General features: G+C 39.8%; 1 protein-coding gene across 1 annotated transcript in view; it reads left to right on the top strand.

Moving 5' to 3' along the window:
* Positions 1 to 280: 280 nt before the first annotated feature.
* GRIA3 (glutamate receptor, ionotropic, AMPA 3) overlaps positions 281 to 25,322 on the top strand; it is a gene marked incomplete at its 5' end in the record, with an annotated part of 119,470 nt that continues 94,428 nt past the window's right edge. Inside the window, one exon of the mRNA XM_010283978.1 lies at positions 281 to 449. Within this exon, the coding sequence (XP_010282280.1) occupies positions 281 to 449 (169 nt within the window). The remainder of the gene's footprint in view (positions 450 to 25,322) is intronic.

Raw genomic sequence — 25,322 nt, 5'->3', positions numbered from 1 at the left:
AGAAGTGGGCTGCTTTTCAAGGTGCACCTGCAGCTCCCAGTGGCTCCCGGTAGCTCAGAGGCACCTGGATGTGATCCGTGGCTTTGGAAGCCCAACTTTGGACTCGGGGCATGTATTTCATGGACGCGCTCCATCAGAATTATGTGCTCAGGCTCAGCCTGCTCCTGTTCATTCTTTCCCGAGATGTGCAGTATGCAAATATAACTTATTGCCACTGTTTCTCTTCAAAATTAATTCTGAAATACCTTTTCCCTTTTTTCTCCTTTTTTTTTTTTTCCCCCCCATCATAGGTGGACTTTTCATGAGGAACACCGTTCAGGAGCACAGTGCATTTCGATTTGCTGTGCAGTTATACAACACAAACCAAAATACCACGGAAAAGCCCTTCCATTTGAACTATCATGTAGATCACTTGGACTCTTCAAACAGTTTTTCTGTGACAAATGCTTGTAAGTAAATACATGCTTTTTAAAAAAAAAAATACTTATTTGCTATCTATCCTTCCATTCAATTTCTCCCTGGTAGCCTAGAGTTCTTGTTCATACAATATAGTGCAACAAATGTGTGTAGTGACATGAGGTTTAGTAGATTTGCAGCATTATATGCTTGAATAATACCTTAGGGAAAGTTCTCTGATCACTTCTTTTCACCCTTTTAGTTTTGTTTTTCAGAAAAACAACCATGTTGTTTTTATAGCAGTGCTGTGTAGTTGTGATCAGTGAATTGCTGCTGAAGTAACATCCCTTTTCTGTTGAGGCTACAACCTAGCTGTGTGAAACAGCATGATTTGCAAATAATCCCATGTAGGAATAAAACAGAAACACCTGTTTACAAGTGACCTTGAGGGGACAAAGCTTGAGGGGCTTACTTCTCTTGTCTGCCCTGAAATACTGGGCTGTTTTCTTACAGTGAAAGTCCTGTTAAAACCTGAGGAGACTGTGAACTGAAAAACAGCATCAGAGCTGAGGGGAGAGAAAAGGCAATCAGAACACTGAGAATTATGAGAAATAGCTCTGCACAAGCAGTGCATACATATAATTTGAGCCTTTATTAACAGAAGCAGTAAAATAGAACTTTGAGTAGTGTTAATGTGGTGTTAAAATGCGAAATCTCTTTCTGAAACACTGGTGTGTGTTCTGCATTTAAAAAAGCATCCTTACCAATACTAGTTCCTGTATGATTCACTGATATGTCCAAATCCAGTTTTATACAGTTTTTATTGTAAACCTTTGAAAATGAGCAGAGTCTTCTTGCGGGAGGGTTGCATGCTTTTTGCAGTATACAGAAATATGTCTGTACATGATTTAAAGGACCTCTGAATGCAAAGGACTGACTTTGTTATGGATGGGATTCCTGTTCATATACTCACAGTATAATATCTTCAAAGAGGAAGCATTATACTAAAATAATGAAGTATTGGCATATAGAAAACTAGTATTTCTTGTTTTAAAACAATTTTGTGTTTTAAATATCTTATTTCTTCAATTTTTTGTTTGCTGGGGATAGGATAGTCCTTATAATCCTGTCCCACACTGTATAATCAGAAGGCTGGACAAGTAGATATTTTATTCTTCTAGGATTTCAGGTATTTTGAGAAAGTTGATGGTTAGGAAATACACAATAGGGAAGTACTTGGGCAAATTTTGGATTGGTATTCTAACATATCCCCCATGTGACTGCTTCTTGCTAGTGCAGCATTACACTTTCTAAAGGGCTTTGAATTAGGACCTTTAAAACTTTTGCAGGGAGTTTAATTATATAATACCCAATAAAAATATTTGGTAAAGTGGAAAAAATGGTAAATAAAAGCGTGTCTGTACTTTGCATCTTATTTTACTAATCCTATCCAGCCTCAACAGCTCTTACAACAAACATCAGACTATTAATCCTTAATCAGTGTAATCCCTTCAAAAGGCTGTATCTCAAACATAGTTTCCTAAATATCAATTATATGGATTTAAACTAAATACATTAAACTGCTTGGGTGATTAATTATTAATTGTTTTTTAAAAGTTCTACCAGCAGTTCTTTACAGATCCCACCAAGACAAGTGAACCACAGGCTGGTTCAGAGTCAGTCAATGTATTATTTAGTCAGTGTGCTGACATCATCTTCTGACAACTAATGATTTTTGTCATTGCTTAGTGAAAGCTGTGGCGATTTTAGTGAGATGAGATGGTTTTCTGCAGTATAGGGCTGCATATTCCCGCACACATATTACCAGTGTAGTAGAACTGGGAAAACTTAAATCTCTGGAGGAAATGTGGACCAGAGAATACCAACCTAGAGTAACCTATTTAAAAATAGAATATGTGAAAAAAGAAACAGAAGAAAGAAAATGAAAAGGTGACCTTGTCCATAGCTATGTCAACTATCTGGTAATACTGTTGGTAGGAAAAGAATACGGTGAGTCCAAGTCACTAGCCATATAGGTCTCAGTAGCTCAAAATAAAAAAATATAGAAGAACAGTTGCTCTTTTTGGATCTGGAAGCAATTACCTTTGAAAGTCAGAATGCTCATACATATCACTGCATTAGGATGAACTAATAGCTCCTCATACTACCAGGCTAACATGTAAAGCATTCTGGCCTAAGTACCCTTAAACACATCCTCACTTCCCAGTGGAGGCAGCTTAATTTCAGGGTGCTGCCATATCCATGAAGGAATTCTTTCCACAACATTTTTACTTCTCCTGGAGATAAGCATAAATTGTCTCCGGTGCTGTTACACAGCCGTTTGATCAATATTTGTAATTGGCAGGGATCCATAGGAGAGAAACCTGCAGTGACTCTGAGTGCCTTCACTGGAGAGGGAGACTGACTTTGTGGTGGGATAGGTGAAGGAACTGAAGGGAAATCAGAGAAAGTAGCATGTGTAGCATCAGCCTAGTGCCTGTCCTGGTCACTATCCATAAAATAACACTTTTCATTCTCCTTTGCTTTGATTTATGTGATAGTGGCTGTAGGAAGCGTTCATGTGTGCAGGAATTGAGGGGGGCTCCACTCAGGAAAGGCTTACGTTCTTAGTGTATAGCTGCACATCCCACTTGGTGCAATCTGGTGCATTCCAGAGTCAGGAATAAAAAAAAAAAAACCCTCTTCTGAAATATTCTCATGAGCCAGAGATGAAAAGCCTACCTCTGGTAGGGCTGATTTGGCAATATCCCAACATGGGAACAAACTTGTTTTAGAAGCAAAAGAAAATTCCTGCCCTAAGCCCCTCCCTCTCATTCCTTTTTCAGTTAAATGATGCATAATCTGGTTCATGTATTCCCTGCTTCACTGCTAGCACTGAGCCCTTCTCTGTATGTTTAATTTACATGCATGCATACAGTATTCATCCACTCTGTATTTATCTGCCCACCTATTTATTTAGCTGTATGATATCTTAACGGAGAGCAAGCAAACACAGATGAAAATTCCAGTGTATTTAAAGGTGAATTGAAGTTTATCTGTGGGGATTTATTACATCTTTTAAAATATGCAGCTTTTTGCCATCAGAAAAAACAGAAAGGAAGACAGTTAACTTGACCTATGAATGAATAAAATCAAGTAAAACGTGGATGTTATATTTTCTTCAAAAATGTTTATGTAGGGAGTGAGCTGGCTTTTTCAGAATAATATGAATATAATGACTCAAACGTATAAATTCATCACCAAAGTGTCTTTCATGCTTGTCTTATAACCTCTGATGAAGGATGTTGGTATTAACGTTGAATTATGCGTACAGTTCTGTAGATCATATTCCCTAGAAATAACCCGCGTATGTCTTTCTGCTCTGCACTTGTAGTGCACTATACTAACACTGCTCTAGCCTCTGCAGTGTCAGCTCATTAGCACACAGATCTCATATTCCCTCTCTGCACTGTCATTGCAAAAAATTGCTGTTGTACACCTTTACAGCCAACAAATGTGCACTTGCGTTATGTACGATTTTCAAGAAATATTTAGGAAAGTAAACTCAACCTTGTGTGTAGTCCCCATGGAATTTCTCAAAAGAAAGCATTAGTTTTCATTAAAATCTGTTGATCGTGTAATGATAGTGGTGGGATGTGTATGGGTGAAAAGGGGCTGTGATTGCAGAATCTAATTAATCTACAGGCAGATTCTCTCTCTCAGCTAAACCTAACCTATCAGCTGCAAATTCTTGTCCTGTTAATTTTTCTGAGCCATTTCTCATGTATCTTCTGAACCCAGAAGGCTTTTTATATTTTACCAAGTGTTGTGTAGTGTTTTTTCCAGAGGCACTCACTCTTTAAAGAGACCCAAAAAATAAAGAGGGAAGATACAATGACATGCTTACCTTAAGTTGCTAAAACCCTGTAAGTGATTGTATGAATGCTTTCCTGAGGGCATCTGGTTTCAGACTTTCTTAGGAAATTTTTCTTTAGCATCCTTGCAGTCCTTCTGTTTAATCTTTAAAATTCAGCTTGGAAGATTTTAATGGAAAAAGTGACTGACTGTTGTTGTGAGAATGTTGCAGAAAATGATACCACAGGGTTAGTAGCAGACAATTTTTCCAGTTTAACTGTATTACTCCCTTTCCCAAAGCACAGGTGCATATAGATATATATATGTTCACATGCCTACTCACTTGCGCATATGCACACATGCACACACCCTTTTTCCTTAGGTGCTGCTCAGCATTTCTTTTTGCCAGTGGGCAGATAATTTGCTTCCCTTGCATCTGTGTACTCTTTGGCCAGCTGGCAAAGGATGCTGATGCTGAAAGTGGTCAGCTCCCTGCTGCCAAAAGCATAAGCATGTCTTGCTGAAAGTCTTGCCAAGTTTGGGCTGTGTACGGTGGTTTTGCGTGAGTAGAGACCACAGGGTAGATGCCTCACTCTCCCGATAAAGAATGCACTGTGGCTTCTCCACATTCTGTGGTAAAACACCTGGAAATGTGCTTTCTACACAACTCTCTTCATTACAGAGCCCTGAAAATGCCTTTTATGCTGCGGAACGTGGTCAAGTGTATGGTACTGCGGTGTGACAAAGGAAGTCAGCTGGCTTTAGTTTAGGGGCCAGAGCTTTTGCGATATTGGGTCGAAAGGTGAAGGGTGTGTTCCAACTAAAGTTTGTTTCCACTTTGTGGCAGAGCAGATGGTTTGTCCTTAAGGTGAATGTGATCTCAGCGTTAGCAGAAGGAACCATACAAGTATGTTTTATTATTTCTTAAATTAATTTTAAAATAAGCTGACTCTCCTCTGTTACACACATAGCATTTACATACTGTTTAGATGTTAGGGTTCCATTTAACTCACACTGTAGAGATGGGGAAAAAATCTCATATGAATGGATGCTTTTTTGAGAAACTCTGAATTCACCAAATGAACGAAGAGTAAAGCACGATGAGGAGTGCCATTGACTTCTTCAGTTTCGGAAAGATTTTTGTCCAGAGGCAGAGATGAAATTGTTCACTTTTCCTATATGACACTGGGCCTGGAGGACCCATGAGACTATTGGCATGGGTTGGAAAGCTACTGATTAACTACACATTCCGATAAAATGTGTAACAGCTGTAGTTTATCTCTAGAAGGAAATGGAGATGCCATGATGGGAAACAAGCATGTAACAGTAGCTTTTAACAACCAAAAGTACAGTTATATTGAAGGCTGACTTGGGAGCTTGTCCAAGAGCCACAGAAAACAGTGGGTTTCTTTCCTCTGGGTTCGCTGTGTTCAGTGTCGGGGAGGTGGGAGGCCATCCTACTGCAAGTGTAGGACTTATGCAAGAAAGTGTGAAATGAGGGAGCTGATGTATCTTTAATGATTCTTTATTGTCACAATCCAGCAGTTTAACATTTTCCATTTAAAGTACATATTTTGTCATTACTGATTTTCGGAATGCTAATTTTGATTTAGTTAGGCATCCTTAAAATGTTTTAGAATATGTTATTTTTAAAAGAGCAACAGTTTGGTTTCATAGTTCAGTTTCAAACCGAGCCAAACCATATAATTGAAAACTCATGTTCGTTTATTGTGAGAGAGATGTTTATGTTGAATTAGTATTTGGCATTTAATTTACAGCCTAAGATCAGTACTTTTCTGTGCTGCTGTAAAGTACAGATCACTGGAAGGCCTTGGCCCTCTTTCTAAGGGAGCTTATAAGGCAGCCTAAAAGCTCTATACCTATTGTCGTGAGGTTTGCTATACGGGGGCTTCTGCCACCACTGGAACAATGTGGCAATCTAAAAATAGAAATGCAAACATGATTGATCTAGATCAAACCAGTTTCTGTGAGACTGTGTGATCATCACTGCAGTGAAGCAATTTCCAGATTTCATCCGTGGGGATTCTTTTCCTTCTAAATGTGCATGTGTTACGTTTCCCGACAGGCGTGCTTCCCTCCGTTTTATCATCTGTTTTATATTGTTGTTGATCTTCGGAATATCAGACGCCCTAGAAACCTCAAACCTCAAATCGTCTTGGAGTTTTTTGCGTGCAGCCATCTGATGAAGACTCCGAAGTAGACACCCATGTTCGGCTGTTTGTAGTCATTGCAGTGTGGATGCTGATAGCTATCACACACCTTCACAGTAGGTTCTCTGGCCTGACTCTGTCGGGGAGTTTGGAGATACTTCTGTAGCATGAGAAATGCAGAGTTAGTTTATCAGCGCCTAGCCATATGTGAAACGTTCAAAGGCAGTGTGTGCCTTTTTTGGTTGGTCTCACCAAGATGTAATTATTGGGGGTGAAGCTATCCTATATACATGGAGCAAGAGAGAAACTGGTGATAAGGTTTCTGTGTAGAGAGGAAGAGAGAACGTAGGAAGTTCTGTCAATGAATCCGCCTAGCAGCCATTCCTTCCTATCTGCCTTGTGGTGTCTGGGGCACTGGGTCTGTTTTATCATCTTAACCGCTTCTAAAATAGCGAGTGACAATGTGCAGCCCTCACACGTACGCTGCGCAGGAGGCACAGAAGCCCTTATGCATGAGGATCAACTTGCAGGGACACTGCGCTGCAAATGACTTGCCCAGGCACTTGAAAAAAGGGTGAACTGCTCTCCTAGAATTGGATAATAGCCCAGGTGAGCACTCTTCTGCTGGAATGGAGTGACCTATCTGGTCACTTCTATGTAATTATTTTGCTAGACTATTTGGACTTTTTGGTAGGCTGAAAGTTTTTTTTTTTTTTGGTGGGGTTTTTTTTCCAAACATAATTTACAAGAGGATCACTTTCAGACCACTTGTAAGTTACGTGATTACATTTGAATGTTTGGTTCTGCCCTTGTGTTGAAGTTTATTCAAATGTGACTTTGAAATTCTGATCAAGAATTTAAAAAAAATGGAGGGCTGCATGGTGACTTTACTGTTTTGACTCCTTTTTAATGCAAGAACTGTCTTTAAAATGTTATGCAGATATCTGGGAAAGGTATATCCACTCTCTAGTGGTATATAGTCCATGCATACTTACTTCATTATTTTCACACTTCTTTTTCCTGGACTGATGTGTGTAGTGGTGCTTGCTGATCTCACCATCAGTAGTTTTGTCATGTACAAGCATCCAGGGCCCAGCCTATGTGGTAAAGGGACTGAACTGAAAAGGAAATTGTGGAGTCTTCTGATGGCTCTTAGCGTGATTTGGAGTAAGTCAACTTGTACTTTTTTTGGTAGCACAGTTTTGCTATCTCTTATACAAGGGTAATACCATTTACCTGTATCAGACAGGTATTGCAGGACTGTTTGCAGTGGAAAAACTTGGAGAGCATTGGCTAACAGTGCCTTTTCATTTTATTGATCAATTCTTCCACTTCCTAAAAAAAACCCAAAACCAAACCAAACCAAAAAAAACACAACTAAAACCTCAAAATAATAAACCAGAAAAAAAGCCACCAAAAACTACCCTACTCTTCATGCTTCTGAAAAATAAATTGAAATTAGCACTTACTAATTTGCTGTCCTTGCCAGAAGACAACATACATTCCCACTGATGGACCTAGGAGAACATGTCTCGCAGCTGTACAGCAAGCCAATCTATCACTTGACAAAGGAGAAATTTTCAGCTTTCAGAAATTTCTACCTGAAATAGGCAAAGCTGTTGGAAAGAAAGCAGGTTTAATACTGGAAAGTTCTTTGCCTCCTACACACCCTGGGTCTTTATTATAAGTGTGGTCTACACTTCTACAGCACAGCATGTGCCCAATTCTTGCCTACCTGACCCACACTCAGACTGCTTAATTGAGTGGTGGTAGAAAGAGCTGTCTTTACTAAGAAGCAGTGTTGCCTGTTGATTTCTCCCAGTGAGGTCTGTAGAATGCGCTGTAATCAGTATCTCACAGCTGCCAGCTTTTCCAAGAGATGTGTGGCAGTGCATTTCGGGGATCAGTGCCTTCAGATTTCATCTGATTTCCATTTCAGGGATCTTAGTCCAAGATCAGTGCTGCAGCCCACCTAGTGAACATGGATCAGGTCTTGTGAGTCACAGGGTTGCTGCATCATGACACATCTTGGATTGGTCTTTGTACCCTGCCGTGTATGCTAAATTCCTTAATACTTTTTGGTGGTGGTTGTCGTTGTTTGTGTTTTTCTTCTGAGGGGGAGGTGCAGGGGGAGAGATGGCTTGGAGAGGAACGGTAATTGATAAGTTTTTTGAGGTGATGAACTTTGTATAGCCTCTCAACAGCAGAACGTGGTCAGACATTGGTTTTTACTGATTACAGGGATTTTGCCTGCTTAGGCTTTACCGCTTTTGTCACCAAGTTTGGATTCTAATGAAGTCTGATGGTCAGAAAACTGAAGTTCATGTGTATTCTTTTTTCCCAGCAGGTAAATGATAGCTAATTAGTGTCCATTGATTTGCAGAGGACTGACCCAGGGTCTAACCCTGCATTGAATTGAAACTGTTCGGGGGATTCTAAATTGTCTAGCAAGTTTAATGTACTTGACCATCTTCCTCCAAAGTCTTTGTGCAGTGGTCAGGTAGCATCTCCAGAGTGGCTTCACTACCATTGTGCAGTATGTCAAAAGAAGCTGGATCTAGGGCAATGCTGAATGAGTGAGCAGTCAGCATATCTGCTATCCTACTTTGAATTTCCTTTTTAAAACCTTGCTTTTTGTGCCTATTTACTTAAGACTTCTTGATAAATATAAAATAATGCTAAGGAGAAAAAATGTACACGGTTGTCCTATGCCAGATAATCCTGTTACTTTTGCATGTTGGCCATGTCAGCAGAGTGATTGTCATGACTGACGGTAGTTTTCATGTATTTGTACTGAATGCTTCAGCCAGCTCAGCCAGAGTTCCTGCATCCTGGGAATGTATTGTATATCCCAGAACATCGTGCTGTATGGCTGCAAAAACACATATGCTTGGAAATGATGGGAGCTGTGTAGCTTGCTAATCTTTCATTTCAGATGTAGTTCCAAAGAGGTTTTAAAGATTAGATTGAGATCAACCAGAAAATTAGAGAATTAAAAAGAAAAGCCTTTTTAATAGTTTCAGACTTCAAAAAATTGATTTGGTTTCGATTGAAGCCAAATGTTTTGTTTTGGAAATGATGATTTCTGACTTTTGCACATTTTTTTTTTCTTGGCTGAAACAATTTCAGTGAAGCCCATCCAAGTTAGCAAGACGTTTCTGCAGAAAGAATTTGCCTTTTTCAATGTAAAAGCACCTGTTCTGTCCAGTTTTTATAATGACATATAGATGATGAATGTGGAAAAAAAAATTGTGTGTGTTTTGGGAGAAGCTATCTGCATTTTTCAGGGTATACAGTTCAACCTGCTTGTGATGGATTTTATAGATAGACAACTTTTGTCAGTTAAAGTACGTATAGCATGTCTTTCCACACCATCTACAGGCAGCTTACTTTATTACCTTGCGAGGCAGTGAGATAAGCCCAACATTGATCAAAATGAGACCAGTTAACCCTCCTGAAGTTTTCCACTACTCCAGTTTGGTGCTCCAGGTTCAGAAGTTGCCTTGTTTAAAGCATGTATCAGTATAGCTTTATTACATGCAGAGCATAGTGAATGTAGTGATGGTTTTCACAACCACAATGTCCTGTTTCAAAGTAGTGCATTCATATGCATCAGATGTGCTCTACTGCCAGCTGTTTTGTGCTAAATAACACAAAAAAAAATTGCAAGCAGTGATAGGTAGTTGTGCATATCTACAGTTACCACAGAGACCTAAATGTTTTAGTGCTTCATTGTTCTACCCTAACAAAGAAAAAAAAGCCTCATTGTATCCCATTAGATAAATATAGGCAGTCAAGATATGTATTGGAGTCTTCCTCTGATCTGATTTACAGCAGGGTAAATTTGAAGTAACTCTGAGGGAGTTTGAAGGAAGTGGAGGGTAGAAACAGAGCAGTCTCTCATGGGGATATTCCTGGCACTAAGCCTCTGGGTAAGTGTGGGATGTGGGTCCAGGTCAGCCAGTGGGTTCTGCAAGTGAGACTTGGAGCATCTTAATCAGTAGTGCACCTCTCCTCCAGGACTACCCAGGTTGTCCAGGCTCTTGACTACAACAACTAACTGAATACTCCCTTGTGTAGTGTCACACATATTTCCTCTTGGAACTTTGGGAAATTTAACAAAATGTTCACGTTCAGCAGTAATAAGTGCCCCTTTATAAATGATGCTGGGTATCTCAGAAGTATCTGTAATAGACTGTGTAGAGCAGAATCTGCCAAGGAAAGATTTTGTTTTTCAATTGAAACAAAATAGTGTAAATCAAATAGTCTCCAGTGGAAAGTGCTGACCTTGCTTTTAGCAGGAGTCACTTTTACAATAACTACTTTCAGATTTTCTTTTCTCTCTCTCCCCCCATATGTATTTTTGTAGCTGTGCACCTTTCACCGCTCTCCATTCTCTTTCTCTCTGCATCAGTTTATGGATTTTGCAATTCTTGTACAAATAGAGGCTGTGTGACATTAAAGACCGTACACTCTTCTGGGAAATTTAACTCATTGTGTCTCTTACCTGCTTGCATAAATGGTGGTAGCCCTGACTGAAAATGTTGACATCTTTTTCTGAGTTGCTCTAGAGGTAATTCAAGAACAGATCTCTGGCAAAACAGGGTCTTTTGACTGAAGCATAATAACATTTTAACCTATTTTCATCTGTAAAAACACTCTGTTATTTTTCATGAGTAGTGAACCTATTGTGGGTAGTGATGCTGCTAACTCCTGCATCCTGGTCAGGTTCCAGCTTGGATCATTATCAACATAAATCAGTTATTCTCCTGGAAACTTTATTCAGATAAATTATCTGCACTTCCTGTCTTAAATTCTTATTGTGTTGTTCTGCAGTGCTAGCCCCTGTTTCACGTAAGATGCATTTGAGATTTGAGTTGAGGCAATCACTGCATACGCTGGAGGATACCATTTGATATTAAAGTATATTTTCCTTGCGGGCTTTTCTGAAAAGATTTTATGCTTCCTTGGTAATGTCTGGAGATTCCCTGTGTTAATAAGAATTGTTTTGTTAATTGATTCCGGAATCTGCTGCTCTGGAATAGCCTGCCTTAGTCAGGATCTTCACGTCAATTTAAAAATGGCATCATTCTGGACAAAATTGCAAGCAGGATTAATATGATTCCTCCTTTCTACTATGTGGTCTGTAAAAATGCTTATATCAGCCCTGTGTATTTCTTGTGTATGCTGGGTTGGATTCAATCTATTGCAACATTTTCTGTAAGGGGATTAAAATCTTCTTGAAAATAACTTAATAAAAATTGATTATTAATTGTGTTTTCAAGAAGCCTGGGTGAAGCTATGTATGAAATAAGAATCTATCATTTCTGTTTCTCAGAAATCCATCTGTGGAATTCAGGGTATGTGGAGTACACTTGCAAAAAGTATCAGAAAGCTCCAAAGACAGGAGACCTTCTTCTGCAAAATGGGTGTGGGAAGGGCAATAGCAGTTTAAGGTTCTGCCCTGTTGTCCTGTCTGCCTCCTTCCCGGATTGAAGATGCTACAGAAGTGTAAGCATTAAGATCAACCCTCCTGGATAATCAGGACCGTGACTTTGTTGTGCGTGACAGAGGAGGGGCTGCAGTTCAGACACTGCTGACTGCCTTCTCCGCTGAGCCTGCCAGCAGAAGGCTCAATTAGTGCCAACTGCAGGAGTGCAGCTCCGTTAAAGGCCTGCGTCCACTTGGAACTGTTCATTTAAGCTCTCATTATGGACTTTAGGTTAATAGCTGTGTACACTGCTACCTAATCATTTACCTGAAACTGAGAGACTTCGTTTGACCAGTTTAGCCATCCTCCCACCCAGTTTGTTTGAGGTGGCTTTTTTGTGGCTGAGTCACACTTCTCTCAGAGATTTAAAGTTGATCATGTTACGCTGTGATGATTATAGCTCAAGTGTGTAGAGATTTATTGTCAACATAGAATAAAAAATTGTAACTTTAAAATATTGCTAATCAAAGCAGTAAAGATCTGCAGCTTGATAAATTCACCCATTCTTAAAAGCTGGCTTTTCTCTCTGCATGTCCTGCAGACAGCTTTACTTTAACAATATAATCAAGGCTTTAATTTTGAAACAGCCACTGATTTCGTTTCCAAAGGCAACTTCCACAGTACAGCCCGTCTCGTTTCTCAGAAGTGTAGAGGCACCAGCTGGGTTGTGAGCTTCCCCTGCTTGTCTGCCGGAAAGCGAGTGTTGTCTTCCTGAAGATGTTGGTGCTATTAATCTTTTTGCTGTTGGCCGTTACGCTAGAAACATCCCACTGAAATGCTTTCTTGGTGTGGCTGAGTGTGCTGGTTGTCCTTTGTATTACACTAGCAATAAGCTTGGATAATGCTCCAACTTGAAGATTATTTTAATTGCCAGGATATAGATTTTCTGAACAGGCTTTAAGACTGAAAAGTGATTGTTTATGGCTACAGATGGAACAATGTGACTTTTTTAACTTGGTCCGGCAGCAGTTTGGTTATCTGGATGTGTGCACATAGGCTGTTGCTTCCTGCTCAGTAGCAGTCTGTTCAGAAGGCCAGGGCATTTCTGCAGAGCTCATCTGATGGAGTTTCTTTGGAGCATTACACTCTGTGTGGAGGAGCTGAGGTGATGGCTTTGGCTCCCATTCATGGTATCCGCAAGAAAGAAATTGCTGCAGTCTGGTGGTGTATTGAGCTCTCTGCAGTGATGTCTCATGGCAGCACAAATCCTGCCTGGAAGCAGATGAATGCCAACCTCTAGGTTCTTGGGAGAACTGAGCATTCCTGTTTTCCCTAGAGCACACAACACACATCTTGTGATTCCTAACTGGTGAAATAGGGTCGAAAACTTAATAATAATTCCCAGTGGTTAGGAGATTTTCCTGCAGGAGATATGTTCAGAGCCTCAGGGCTGGTGACCCACTGATCTGCAGGCTGGGCAGCAGTGGTGTTGCTGTGCTGCCCACAGCCCAGCAAGGCAGCCAGGGAGAGAGAGTCACTTCAGCCACAGCAGTTGGATCTTTTTTCACTTCAGAGCTTTGGAAGTTTTCTTTGGGATCTGTACTCTGCAGAGATGTGTTTTTTCCCCTCTAGTCAGCTGTCTTTATTCCTTTTCCTCTGTTCTCTGTTGTTGCCTTGCTTTGATAGATAGGAGCAGATAGACCATAATTAAAAAAAAAAGAGCTATTTCACTTCCCAGAGACAGTGAACACGCCTGTGAATGGCACCTTCTGTTCCCTGTCTGCCTGGGTTCACCTCGCACCCATCCGCCTCAGCGTCAGTCTCACTCCCATTGAGCTGTTAGATTTGTTTCGCTCTCAAAAACTCATTTGAGTGGGCAAGTTTTACACTGAAGTAGTTAAAAGTCCCAAACTTGCTCACGTTTCCTGAGAAGTGACATTCGTTATCCCCAGGGTAGGTTCAGTCAGATCACTGGAGCTTTCTCTGAATCCAGTTTGGCTTTTGAGATGGTTGCAGATCCTTGGACTGTATGAGGTTCCTGCGGAGCTGGAACTGCTGTAACACTGGAGGGATCCCGGTGCTTTCAGTGGAGCCTGTATGTAAATACAGTAACTGGGTGAATGAAAAACCAACAGTATAATCCTTCAGCGTTTCTTTAGTTTCTTGAAGCCTCCCATGCCTTTTGCACTGATAGGAGTCTTCTACCGCTCCCAGTGATGAACCCCCTAAAACAAATGACTGAGATTAGTATTTATATTTATAAATTTTATAATATCTATAATATTTATAGATAACCACAGAGATCATTTCTTCCTCTCAAGCTGTTTATTTTTGGGCAGCCCAGTGAAACTGATGAAATTGCCAGTTGTTTGAAATGCTACTGCTAGTTGTTTGAATGAACGGTATTGATTATAGTTACAGGACTATTCATCTCCTACTGGCACGCATACAATACATGTATTATAAAAATGTTGTCTGTTGACAGCTGGGTTATGAAATGATACACTGAATTATGCGTCCTTATGGGCAGTGTATACATGGACTTTTCTTAATCCTAATTCCAAAGTATTAAAATTACTTAAAGGAATACAGAATGGAGTGTCAGGCACCGAAGACTATAATAATACCTTCATTAGAAACAACCTGTTAACAAATTGATGTTGAAATGAGCTGACAAGATGAAACCTCAACGGGTGCTAACTGGTCTAAACAATCTTCTGCTGTGGAGGTAGAAAAAAATTTATTTTACTACATGAGTAAAGGATTTCTTAGAAGATGCAGATATAAAAGAGACCATTTAAATCTACTTTATTGCCACAGTTTTGTTTCAAAAATCAAAGAAAACCTTAAGGCAAGCCCAGTTTGCAGTGTATATAGCAGTAGTCTTCTGGTGTCATAGCAAATACCTTCACCTTTCTGATGTTTTTTTATTAAAAAAAAAAAAAAAAAAGGCAGTGATGCAGGGATTGTGTTTGTCTACACTTACCCGCAAAAGTTTTCCGTCCTTCATTCTGTCCCTTACTTAATGGTGTGTATCCCAGTTGCCTGGGTTGCTCTGTCACATCGCCTTTTGCTGCGGGGTTCACTGGAGGGAAGCTCAGCAGATGGCCCTTTGGCTGCAGCTTCTGTCCCTTTGCTGGAACAATCTGTTGTTGAAACTCAAAATGGGTTAGAACAAACCCCAAAAGTTGGAATAAAACCCGCTCTCTTGTTTTACAGGTGTGATCTTTCATTGATGCATTACTGTATATTTGAAGGATTCATATTTTGAAGAACTATGATTGTTAAGTAAAGATTAGATAGACTTTTAAGTACCGTGCTTGAAAATTTCCATTGTCTTGCTCTGTAGTCACGAGCGATCAAAAGTAGATTAAAGTGCTCAGAGCACTTTTTTTTTTCAAATTTTACTAATGCTTACTTGTTTATACCTGAAATAACAGCATTGTTTCTGGTAGTTGCAAGAGAGCAGACTTTCCCCATATTAACCTGAACTAATTGGTGCATTGAAGTTAATTTGAATTGCCCAGTGGTGACAGATGTAACTGTAGAATGCTTGGGTGTGTTTTTAACATACATTTGCAACTATAGCAAACTTGTTAAATAACTGCATTTAAGGTTTTATAAAATACGTAAGTCCAGATCACAGCTGGAGTAGGTTGACTCAGGATGCCTGACGTAAGTGGATGGAAGCAGATATATATCACCATGATTCTTAAAAAGGTATTTAACAGTTCTTTTTGGCAGTCTAGTAGATAAAAATCTTTACAAATATGTGTTGTTCAGTTGCCAAAGGATCATATTATTCTTCAGCTTGCGTTACCTATGATAGCTTTTAAATGGAATATTTTTTTAACATAATTTCAATTTTCCATGACATACACTATCAATTTCCTGAATAGGAAAATAATTTTTTCTCTTGTTCTTTCTTCCTTTTTCTTCAGAGTCGGAGGTTTTTCTTTACCAATAAGTAGTACATTTGTAACCATGAAAAAGCTTCGTTTGAGCATCTCTTGTCATTGTTTTTTTCAGATCCTAGCAAGCCACTTTTTATGTCTGCTTCCTTCTGCTCAACACTTCTGCTTTCTTTTCCTTTGTGTCAGTCTCTGCAACGAAGCTGTTGTAAGGCAACCATATTTTATTTTGTGTTTTATTTTTAAATTCTTTCTCTAAAAATTTAATCTGTTATAAGACAGGATATTTGCATGCTCATCCCCCATAAAAGTGGCTAAGTTAGTGGAATAAATATGATACACACTTAGGGGAGAATAGACACCCCCACCCCACGCTGACAGTGTAGAGAGAGATGGATTCTGTTGATAATTTGTGCCGTGCAGCGGCTGGCAAGATGCAATAGTAAGGATAAAATACTAGCTACCACACTTGGCAAAATTTAGGGGTCTCTTCAGCTGTGAATGGCTCCGCTTAATTGTTAGTGAAGCCTCCCCTGCTGAAGTGATGCGTCAGAGCAGCACAAGCGGAAGAGTTGTGACGGCTGGATTTGCTCCTGCTGCTCATGAACTGGGTCCACTGCAAATGCAAACAGTGGGTGCTCCCCTTATCTCTAATTAAAGCATGGATGCCGGATTGACTATTCGGCTGTGGTGTGAAGTTGCTCAAAAACTAACTTGGGAGTTGAAAAGCAGGTTTTTTTTACTTGATACATATTCTCAATACCTCTGCCTTTCTGGCTTCCTCAGCAGAAAGGACAGCTTGAGGGTGAGAAAATGTGCAGTGATGAATCTCTCTTTTTCTTTTCTTTTTCATTATGGAAAAGTCATATTTTCTACTGTTCACCTCTGAGTAAAGAGGAAAACTTCCTGGAAATCCTGGGGAAAGATGGCCTTCCCTAAACGGTATTTTCTCATTCTTCTGTGGAGCTGCAATATGACTGATTCTGTCCTGCTTGTCTTTTAAAGATACAAGATCAATTATGATAATAAGGATTACATGTGATAGTTATCTGGCTTCTTAAGAAAACAATGGCAGAAGGAGGAAATAAGGAAGAGCAATATTGTCATTTGAGAGGGTGCTTTTATATGGCTTGTAGCTAAAAGTCTTTATGTATGATAACCTTCAATATTCTGTGTGCTTCTCCATAAAGACATTAACAGCTTGTTGGAGAGCTCAGATGTTGAAATCAGACACTCTAATGTCCAAACTTGCCTTTCAGCAGTCTGCTCAGCTGTATAAAAGGCTGGGTGGATATTCTAATTCAGGCCCCTACTTTGTCCTCTGTTAGTAGCAATATCTATTGTAAGAGTTAATGTGCCAGTGTGTAGTCTCCACCGTGATCTTCCATTAGATGTCAGTCAGTTCTGCTTCTGGGTGTGTTTTTGTCTTTCAAGAGAGTAAGAACATGTGGGCTTGCTTAGCTTAAATAACTGGTTATTTTTCAGATCTAGTTAGTCACAAGCTCAGGTTTTTCACCCAAACAATCTTTCCAGGGTCATCTATTCAAGTAGCTTTTTCTAATCTTAGGCAACAATTTAACTTTTTAAATACAAAACCCCTGGATTATGCTGTTTTAGAGGAAGAAGCCTTACTTTCTCAATCATGTCTCCTCTCGTGGTTGATTTTCTTTATTTTTGAAGTCTTGATTTATTTTTTTCTTTCATATCAAACTTGTTTTTATTCTTTTCCACTGCAATCATGTCATGGGTTAAATGCACATCTCCTGTGTGTGCAGACAACATCTGCTTATACCAAAGACAAAAATTTTAAAACTATATGTAAAGCAGCATCATTGTGTAATATTACTGTAATCAGTAATGTTTCTTAACAAGCTACACAACAATATGATTGCTTGACTCTTGAGAAGAGTCTCACAAAGGTGAGTTAAGATTTACAGGATGAGATGGATTTCTCATTTGCTCCCCTTGGTCTCCCAAAACTGATATTCAGGAATAAATCTTTTAGGAGAAGAATTTAATTATCTTGCATTTCGTACATCATTGACTCTAATTGACTATGCTTTGGATTCTCATTTGGGAAGTTTGAATGGATTCTAGATATGACAGTTTTAGAAAGAGACTTCAAAATGTGGCTTCCCAGAAGACTGGGAAGTACACACAAGTACAGTGTGATTTGTTTCACTTACTGACTTGACCCAGCACATCTATTCCGCTTAAATGAAGTCATGAAAATCCTAGATACTGTACTTACTTACATTTGTTTGAAGCGTCCTTTTGGTAAAAGAAAATATTTTTATTGTGGCAGTTTGATGGTTTCTCTTTATTCCCTAGTAATATACTCCATGTTATGTCTTTATTCAAAGTCAATTGTGTGATAGCAAGATATTTGTCATTTGAGAATAGTTTTGGGGGCTGTGGGGAGGAAGGAGAGGACCAAGTAAGTGGTAGGAAGCCACAGCTTTAGAAAAGGATCCAGAGCCAGGAGAGTTAAATTGAGCTTCTTTGTAAGATGTGAAATTGCTTGAAAGAACTCCCTTTCTAGGGCATAACCTCGGTGTGTTTGCAGGTGCGGTTTTGAAAGATTTTCAATTACTGTATCATGGGTTGATTTTATGGAAGGGAAATTTTCTTTCTGAAGAACAGAAATTAAATCATACTTGCTTCTTTTGGAACTAATGTGTAGTGTGTATCCATATATTCATGGCTACTGAATTATTCTGCTTCTGTTAATCTCTCTTTCTGTCCCTATAGTTCCTCAACAAAACAAGAGTTCAGATTCAGAGTATTTTGATTCCTCCAAAGTAAAGAGGATGCTGCTATCAGCTGGCGCCGTCTGAATCCATGTAAAACCCGAGAATTTTGGTGGGATGAAAGATTTTTATTGAACGTAGATTAAAACAGAATAATATCCCGATGGTTCTGTGTTTAAAGAGATACTGCGAATTCATGGATTACATCTACTCTGTGTAAAATTGTCTTTCTGGCTGTCCTTACTCATAGCACCAACATGACTGTCATTGGAGGAAACCAGAGCGGGGAAAAAAACATTTACTCTTTTTTTTTTTTCCTCATTCATTTTTGCAAGTAACAGCAACTTCTGACTTGTTGCAGGATTGCATCCCTGTGTTTGTTAGTCTCATCACTTTCTGTGTCTTCATTTTTTTTATACAGTAACAGTAAAAAGAGGAAGAACTGTACATAAAAGTATGCTGTTAAATCCATAAAAAAAAAAAAAAAAAATCTTTGAGAGAGCTGGTCTGAGTTCAGGGCCTGAAACTGCCTTGAAAAAAACCTGACTTTTGTCCACCTAAGGATGGAACAAATACATTGAAGAGGATGAGGAAGAAGAAGCTGGGATAACACAAATTTACTACTTGAACAAAGTAAAATAAACTGTTCCAATATAGTAAGTCAAATCTTGGTTCCTTTCCTTAATAGGATGGCTTCAGTAGGATTTAATTTAGGACTAGTTGCACTAAGCCATGGAAGAATGGAGCCAAGAAGGTGTGTTGGTTTGATTTTAAATTCTTTTGATGGTTACAAAATAACCTAGGAATTTTCGGTTCATGGAGTTGGACATTTGGTTTGATGGGGTTTGCGCAGGTCTCAAGACTTCTTGACATATTGGACTGACAGTGCTGCTTAACTAAAGCTAGTGACAGCCTAACTTCATTTGCATTTCTGGCATGTATTTGCAGACTTTTGGTTTAAGTGGAAAACTGTTAATGTCAGTAGCTTGCTATATGTCTGTACAGTAACAACCATGCGCCTAACCAAAAAGGATGTTAGGAGTGAATTACTCTAATGAGAAAGATTAGAAACAAATCAGAATATTTTTAATGTTTCACAGCTACTTGCTGCACATTCAGCAGTGAGTTTAGCCCCAGAGGCAAAGAATGGTGTAATAGAGGGACTTGAATGCCTGTTTTTCTTTTATAGGTGATCTCTGTAGAGCAGGAGGTAAGAAATATTGTCTGCCCTTCTTCGGGAAGCTTGGAAGAGCTGATGAAATCATCAGTCCATTTTTATGCAGGAGGATTTAAATCTTCATGTCTTCAATGTATTAAATTATTATGAGAAAGTCATTCTATTGTTATCAAATTCATTTTTCTTATGCAAGTTTCTATGCTGTTTTTGTCATAGAAAGGTATTGTCTCACTGATAACATTGCCAGTGTGAAGGAGGGCTTAGACTGTCTCATGTAAATGGAAAATATATGGAGAAAATCAGAGTACAAGGAGTCTTGCATACTTATAACTGACGTTTCTTGGACAATGAGGTCTCTTACACCTTCTATTATAGCCTGGAGAAACCCTTCACTTAGCCCATTAATCTATCTGAAAAGCTTTACTACCCGAGTTCACCAAATAAATCTATTTCAAGGCCTACAAAATTTTCAAGTCCAAAAATAATCTGTTGATGGGCTGCTTTGAAAAGTTTGACACTGTCAGGGAGTCTGAAAATCAGACTGGGAATATTCAGTAACAATAGCCTAACATTAGCTCTGTACAATGGATTGGTTTAAACAAAGACACATTATCATAGTCCCTTCTGTTGTCCGCTATTTTGATAGGCAGTATAGAATTACATGGAGGGCGGGGGGTGTAGAGAGATTTCCTGGTTTAGAACTTAAGTTTGTGATGAGCTGTTTTTTGCTGAGTAATGTGAACGCTTCTCTTGATAACTATTACAGTGTTTTTAATAAAAATACTTATTTCAAATTTAAACTGACATTGGCACTGACATTTGCAAGCTAAAATTCAGAGTCTTTAATCTGTAAAACTTGGAAGATACTGTGAATTCACTTATAAGAAATTAGTAAAGTAGAGACTTAATACGTTTATATTTCGTAGGACATGGGTACGTTTAGTTTGAAGTAAGGCGTTCTTTGTAATCTCTAACTGGAGTCACATACTCGTTTCTGTTGTGTATAGCAAGCTGATTTTTTTTTTTTTTGAGCTTATTTGAAAGGGAGCCAAAAAAGATTAATAATCGAGTTCATTGAGTTCATGAAACAGTTCTTCCGATGCTTACGTCTGTGCCTGCTGTGAATAGGGGCTTCCCTACCTACAGAGCTTTGTTGTGTCACCCAGAACTGGCAGGATTTCTCTCCAGTTTGTCATCTCTCGGTAAGATCCTTCCTATCCTTAGCGCGGTTTTGTTCCATGGTTGACCTCCTAGAACATGTGTTGCAAACAAGGGATAACCAGCAATGGGGACAGACCTTCGGGGTGACAGCGCTCCTCTGGAAAAGAACTTGTCCTGCAGCTTACCACAGAGCTTCAGCAATTTAACAGCCATGTGAGAACTTCCCTAAGACAGAGAAATTGATTGCCACCTATCATCCAAACTGCTCCAGTTAAGCTGTTTGGTGCTGGTAGACTCGCTATAGAGACTGCTGTCATAGGGACACACACTGCTGTTTTAAGACAGTTTCCCCCAGCTTTGTAGTCATCTGGGTATTGCACAGTTGTGTTTGAGACACTGGTGAGACTCATTGACTTGTTCCTTGGCTGGACAATAGCCCCTAAATGGCCTAATTCATTATGGTACAGCACGGACTGACTGAGAGCTGTGGAAGGTTCACTGAACTGTCTTACTGAATGAGGGATCCACAGTGCATTGCTCTTTAGAAATTCATACTTACTTTCTGCCATGAGGATTAGAGTTTTTGTTTCCAAGACCAGAAAAGACTTGGATAGCATTGCGGTTCCTTTGTTGGTTTGGACTTCCCCTGCCTCAGTTTTCCTCTCCCTCCTGAGTTTACACAGTGTTTTTGCAGGATGGTTGGAATTTGTGTATACAAGCAAGGTGTTAGCAGATTTAGTGATTCTTGTGAAAAGCAAGAGAGGAGAAATTTTTTAGATCCTTCTAACAAATGCTGCTATTACAGAGGGATTTGGATTAAGGATGTTAATGCATCTCTGAGGATGGAGCATGTCTGTGAACCAAGAGGCTAAGGAATGAGTTGGAAAGTAGACCTGATATAGATGATTAAAGAGTAGTTTGAAAAAGTGTGTATTTCAATAGCAACAGAGTGGCTTAAATATGTACTTTATTTATGTGCAAGGAAACATCACATGAAAACAGTCTTATGTTTGAAATACAGTACAAATTATTAAAACCAATCATCTACCAGAAACTCATAATACGAAAATACTAAGGAGTTTGCAGTGAGCAGACTGGTTAACTGTGCATATGAAACAACAAAAATTCATGACATCACTGATAATAATCTTTGTAAGTATTTGATAGCAGCACACACAGTCTCACCTATCAGTTTCCACCTTTTCAATCAAAAGAGCCGCCAGCGACTTCAGATGTTGGTTACAATAGAGATTAAACCAAAAAGGGTACAGTGAAGATGCTTTTGTACATAAAACTTCCCTTCCTTCAGTCACTTTAGACTCTTCAAGGGGCACCAAGAATTCAGGCATAGGAATCTCTTGGATCGGGGGATGTGGATGCAAAGCATGATAAGAAGCCATGGTGTGAACAATGTGTGTAGCTTGGTAACTTTGGTAAATGTCAGAATATTTTCATAGGAAAGCTAATGTTCGTTAACCATGTTTTCAATATGGAGGAGCTATAATGGAGGTAACATAATTCAAAAACTTCTAAATATATCTGTGGTTCTGCATTCATTTGTATTTGTGGTGACGAGACCACAGCGATGTTCTCTGGCTGGCCTGGGCAGTGGTTGTGAATAAAAGAGCTTCTAACTCATAGCAGGGGAAGTTAAGGGAGTCATCTTATTTTCTGTTAACTCTATCAGCAAGTTTGAGAGAGGGGGCGGGGCGGGGGGGGAGGGAGAAATGGCTGTTCTCTGAAGTCATCAATTTATGGGTGCTTTCCTTCTAGGTGAGATTTTAGTAGATGTTAGTAGAGAAAAGACTAGGAAAGTGTGGAAGTGCCATGGTGTAAATCAGACTAAATCATCTGAATACCTCCCAAACAGCTAGGTTGTAATGCATCACTGAAGGGGGATCTCCTACCAGAGTGAGCCTCTTGGTAATTTGGCCCTCAGCTCTGATTTGGTGTCTTGTGCACATACTTCAGTCTGTGTCTGTTCATTAAAACACCCAAGCTTGTGCTTAAGTTTATGCATGCAGCTTTGGTATCTAGGACATTTAGTAAAACCTTGCTGGTGTCAATGAAGCAATTCTGTGCATGTAGAATAAGGTTAACCATGCTGTGGTTCTTCAGGTGCGCATGCTTCTAGAGAAATTCAAGTGCTGCCCCACACTGCCACTGTCTCATGACACACTAGGTTTCTGATGAGGACTTCTAGGACCTCTTGAGTAGAACCAAAGGGCTGCTAGCCTGACTTTGGCATGAGGCATTTGGCTCTTCTCTGTCAAGAGAAGATATGGGAAGAGTCCCACTTCTCTATCACCATCACATGTGCCGCAGTCTCATGCTTTTGCTGATGATGGACGAGATTGATCTCTGTTTATCAATGTAGCAGGGTCTCATGGAGCACAGAAAAGTAATGGATTTGCACCAGGCTAACATTTCACTATGCAGCTGGCTGAGAGCAGACTTTGAACCAGTATTTAAAGCTGCAACAACCTGCCCAAACCCTCTGAGATTAACAAATAATTTCAAACTAGGCCTGTCGCAGTTGGCTGTCCCCTCCTCTGAAAGGGCAGCACTCAGTTAAGAATTAACATGTAGCAATGTGACTTTTCTTTCCTAATCAGGCTTTTGCTGTACCATTTCCATCCATTTTGGCTTCCACATTATTCAGCTGTGCACCAGACAACTCTTTTGTTATGTGCCAATTAACCCAGCTTGATAAATAGTGATTATGCATAATTTATACAGAATAATATTCTTCTTGTTCCCTGTAAATAAGGCACTGGCTTAGCTGAGGGTACTGGTCTGTGAATTACTGTCAGATGTGATCATGAAGGTCCAGGATGCTGGTAGCAAGGACTCTCTGGATTGTAAGGCAGATAGAAATGATACCGAGAATAAAACTGGGGGGGGGGGGGTGCTTTTGATTTTGTAAGGGAAGTTGAGATTTTGGTTTTGCAGTTCTGTAGTTTGCTCTTTGAATGTACTGAATAGGCCTGAGTTCTAGTCCAGCTCTCGCTGAAGTCTGTGGGAGCTTCTGCAGTGATGTTGGTGGGTACTTGATTGGACCCCCAAGGAGAACCTTCAGATGATCTCCCTGGCTGCGGAAGCCAGATTTGCACAGCCCTTCTGTTTCCTCTTCTGCGTTAACTGATCTGAAGTCTCTCAGACTGATAAGCTGAGAGCAGAGGGGCAGGAGGAGTGGGTGAGAATTGCACAGCCCCATGAACCTTGAGTAAACAGGGAGAGGAGGTACGGAAACGTGCAATTCAGACCACCGGTCCGAGATGCACTCGCAGTGACAGCACTTGCTGGAATACTATTGCAGAGCCTCCGGGAAAGTGTTAGGCACTGTTGCTTTGGGTAAACTGGGCGGGCTGTCGGCCAGCACCATGCTCTGCATACATAGAGCCGACTGGGAACCCTCTGGAGCTGGAGGCTGCTTGTGCAGCTGCTGTTTTGGCAATCGCATCCCCTTTCTCCGTGGCCAACCTTTATCCTGGCCTTTACCTCATGGTGAATTTTACCCAGTTCAGTGATTCCAGGTGTGTTTGCCATTTTGCCTCTTCTATTTCATCCTCTGTAATATATCCCCACAGGCCTGTAAATGGCACCACCTCAGCAGACTCAGATCATCTTTCATCACACTGCCAGAGCCTTGTTTTGATTTATTGCCTTTCACCACAGCGGCCCAGAATGAAGTCAACTTCTGAAATCACTTAGGGAAGGATCTGCTGGACAAGCATACATTTAATAATATGCCTCTGCCTTTTTATTTCCTCCATTCTGGGATGTTCCAATGAAATAAGAAGTACGTTCAGAGTATCGGAGTGCTGGAGATGGCTGCTGCTGATTCGCAGCTCTGAGGCGCAGCATCGCCTTTAACTGCTGCGCTTCAGTTCAGCTGTACATTCTGCCTAACATCCTCGGCTGTGAAATGCTGCTGTTTTCTGCTGGGTGCAAGTTAGTTATTTTTTCTTCATACCACAAAATGCTTCTTTTTCTCTTAGGTTGTTGTTTAAAGTATTGACAAAATATGTGACATGGATCATCTCTGAAGATGATAATGATAGCCACTTGGATATTCCCTGGTCTACCACATCCTGTCAAATTCACATTAAAAACACTTTTTTGAGCATGTCTCTTTGTTCCAAGGCAGAGTGCTTAATGTCTTGTGGAACTCTTATTACTTTGAATAAAATTATAGAAACATCCGTGATTTTCTGTTGAACTATTAAATGTTCTATGGGTTTATTAGAATATGCATATTAATTGGCTGTCTGTAGGTAAATGGCTTCTAAATTTCCTTGTGTCTCATAACTGAATAACTTTTTAAAGAATGGGCTTTTTCATATTTTTTCCTCAGATCAACTTTTTTAGAAAAATTGCTTCAGAAATTAAGAGATATAGTTACAGTCCAGAGTGATCACAGCATGCTGGCATAACATACTAGATTAAAATTAAAAGCATTTCAAATGG

The sequence above is a fragment of the Phaethon lepturus genome, unplaced genomic scaffold, assembly GCF_000687285.1.
Source record: "Phaethon lepturus isolate BGI_N335 unplaced genomic scaffold, ASM68728v1 scaffold5713, whole genome shotgun sequence".
NCBI lineage: Eukaryota > Metazoa > Chordata > Aves > Phaethontiformes > Phaethontidae > Phaethon > Phaethon lepturus.
This window is presented reverse-complemented; position numbering and strand designations above follow the sequence as displayed.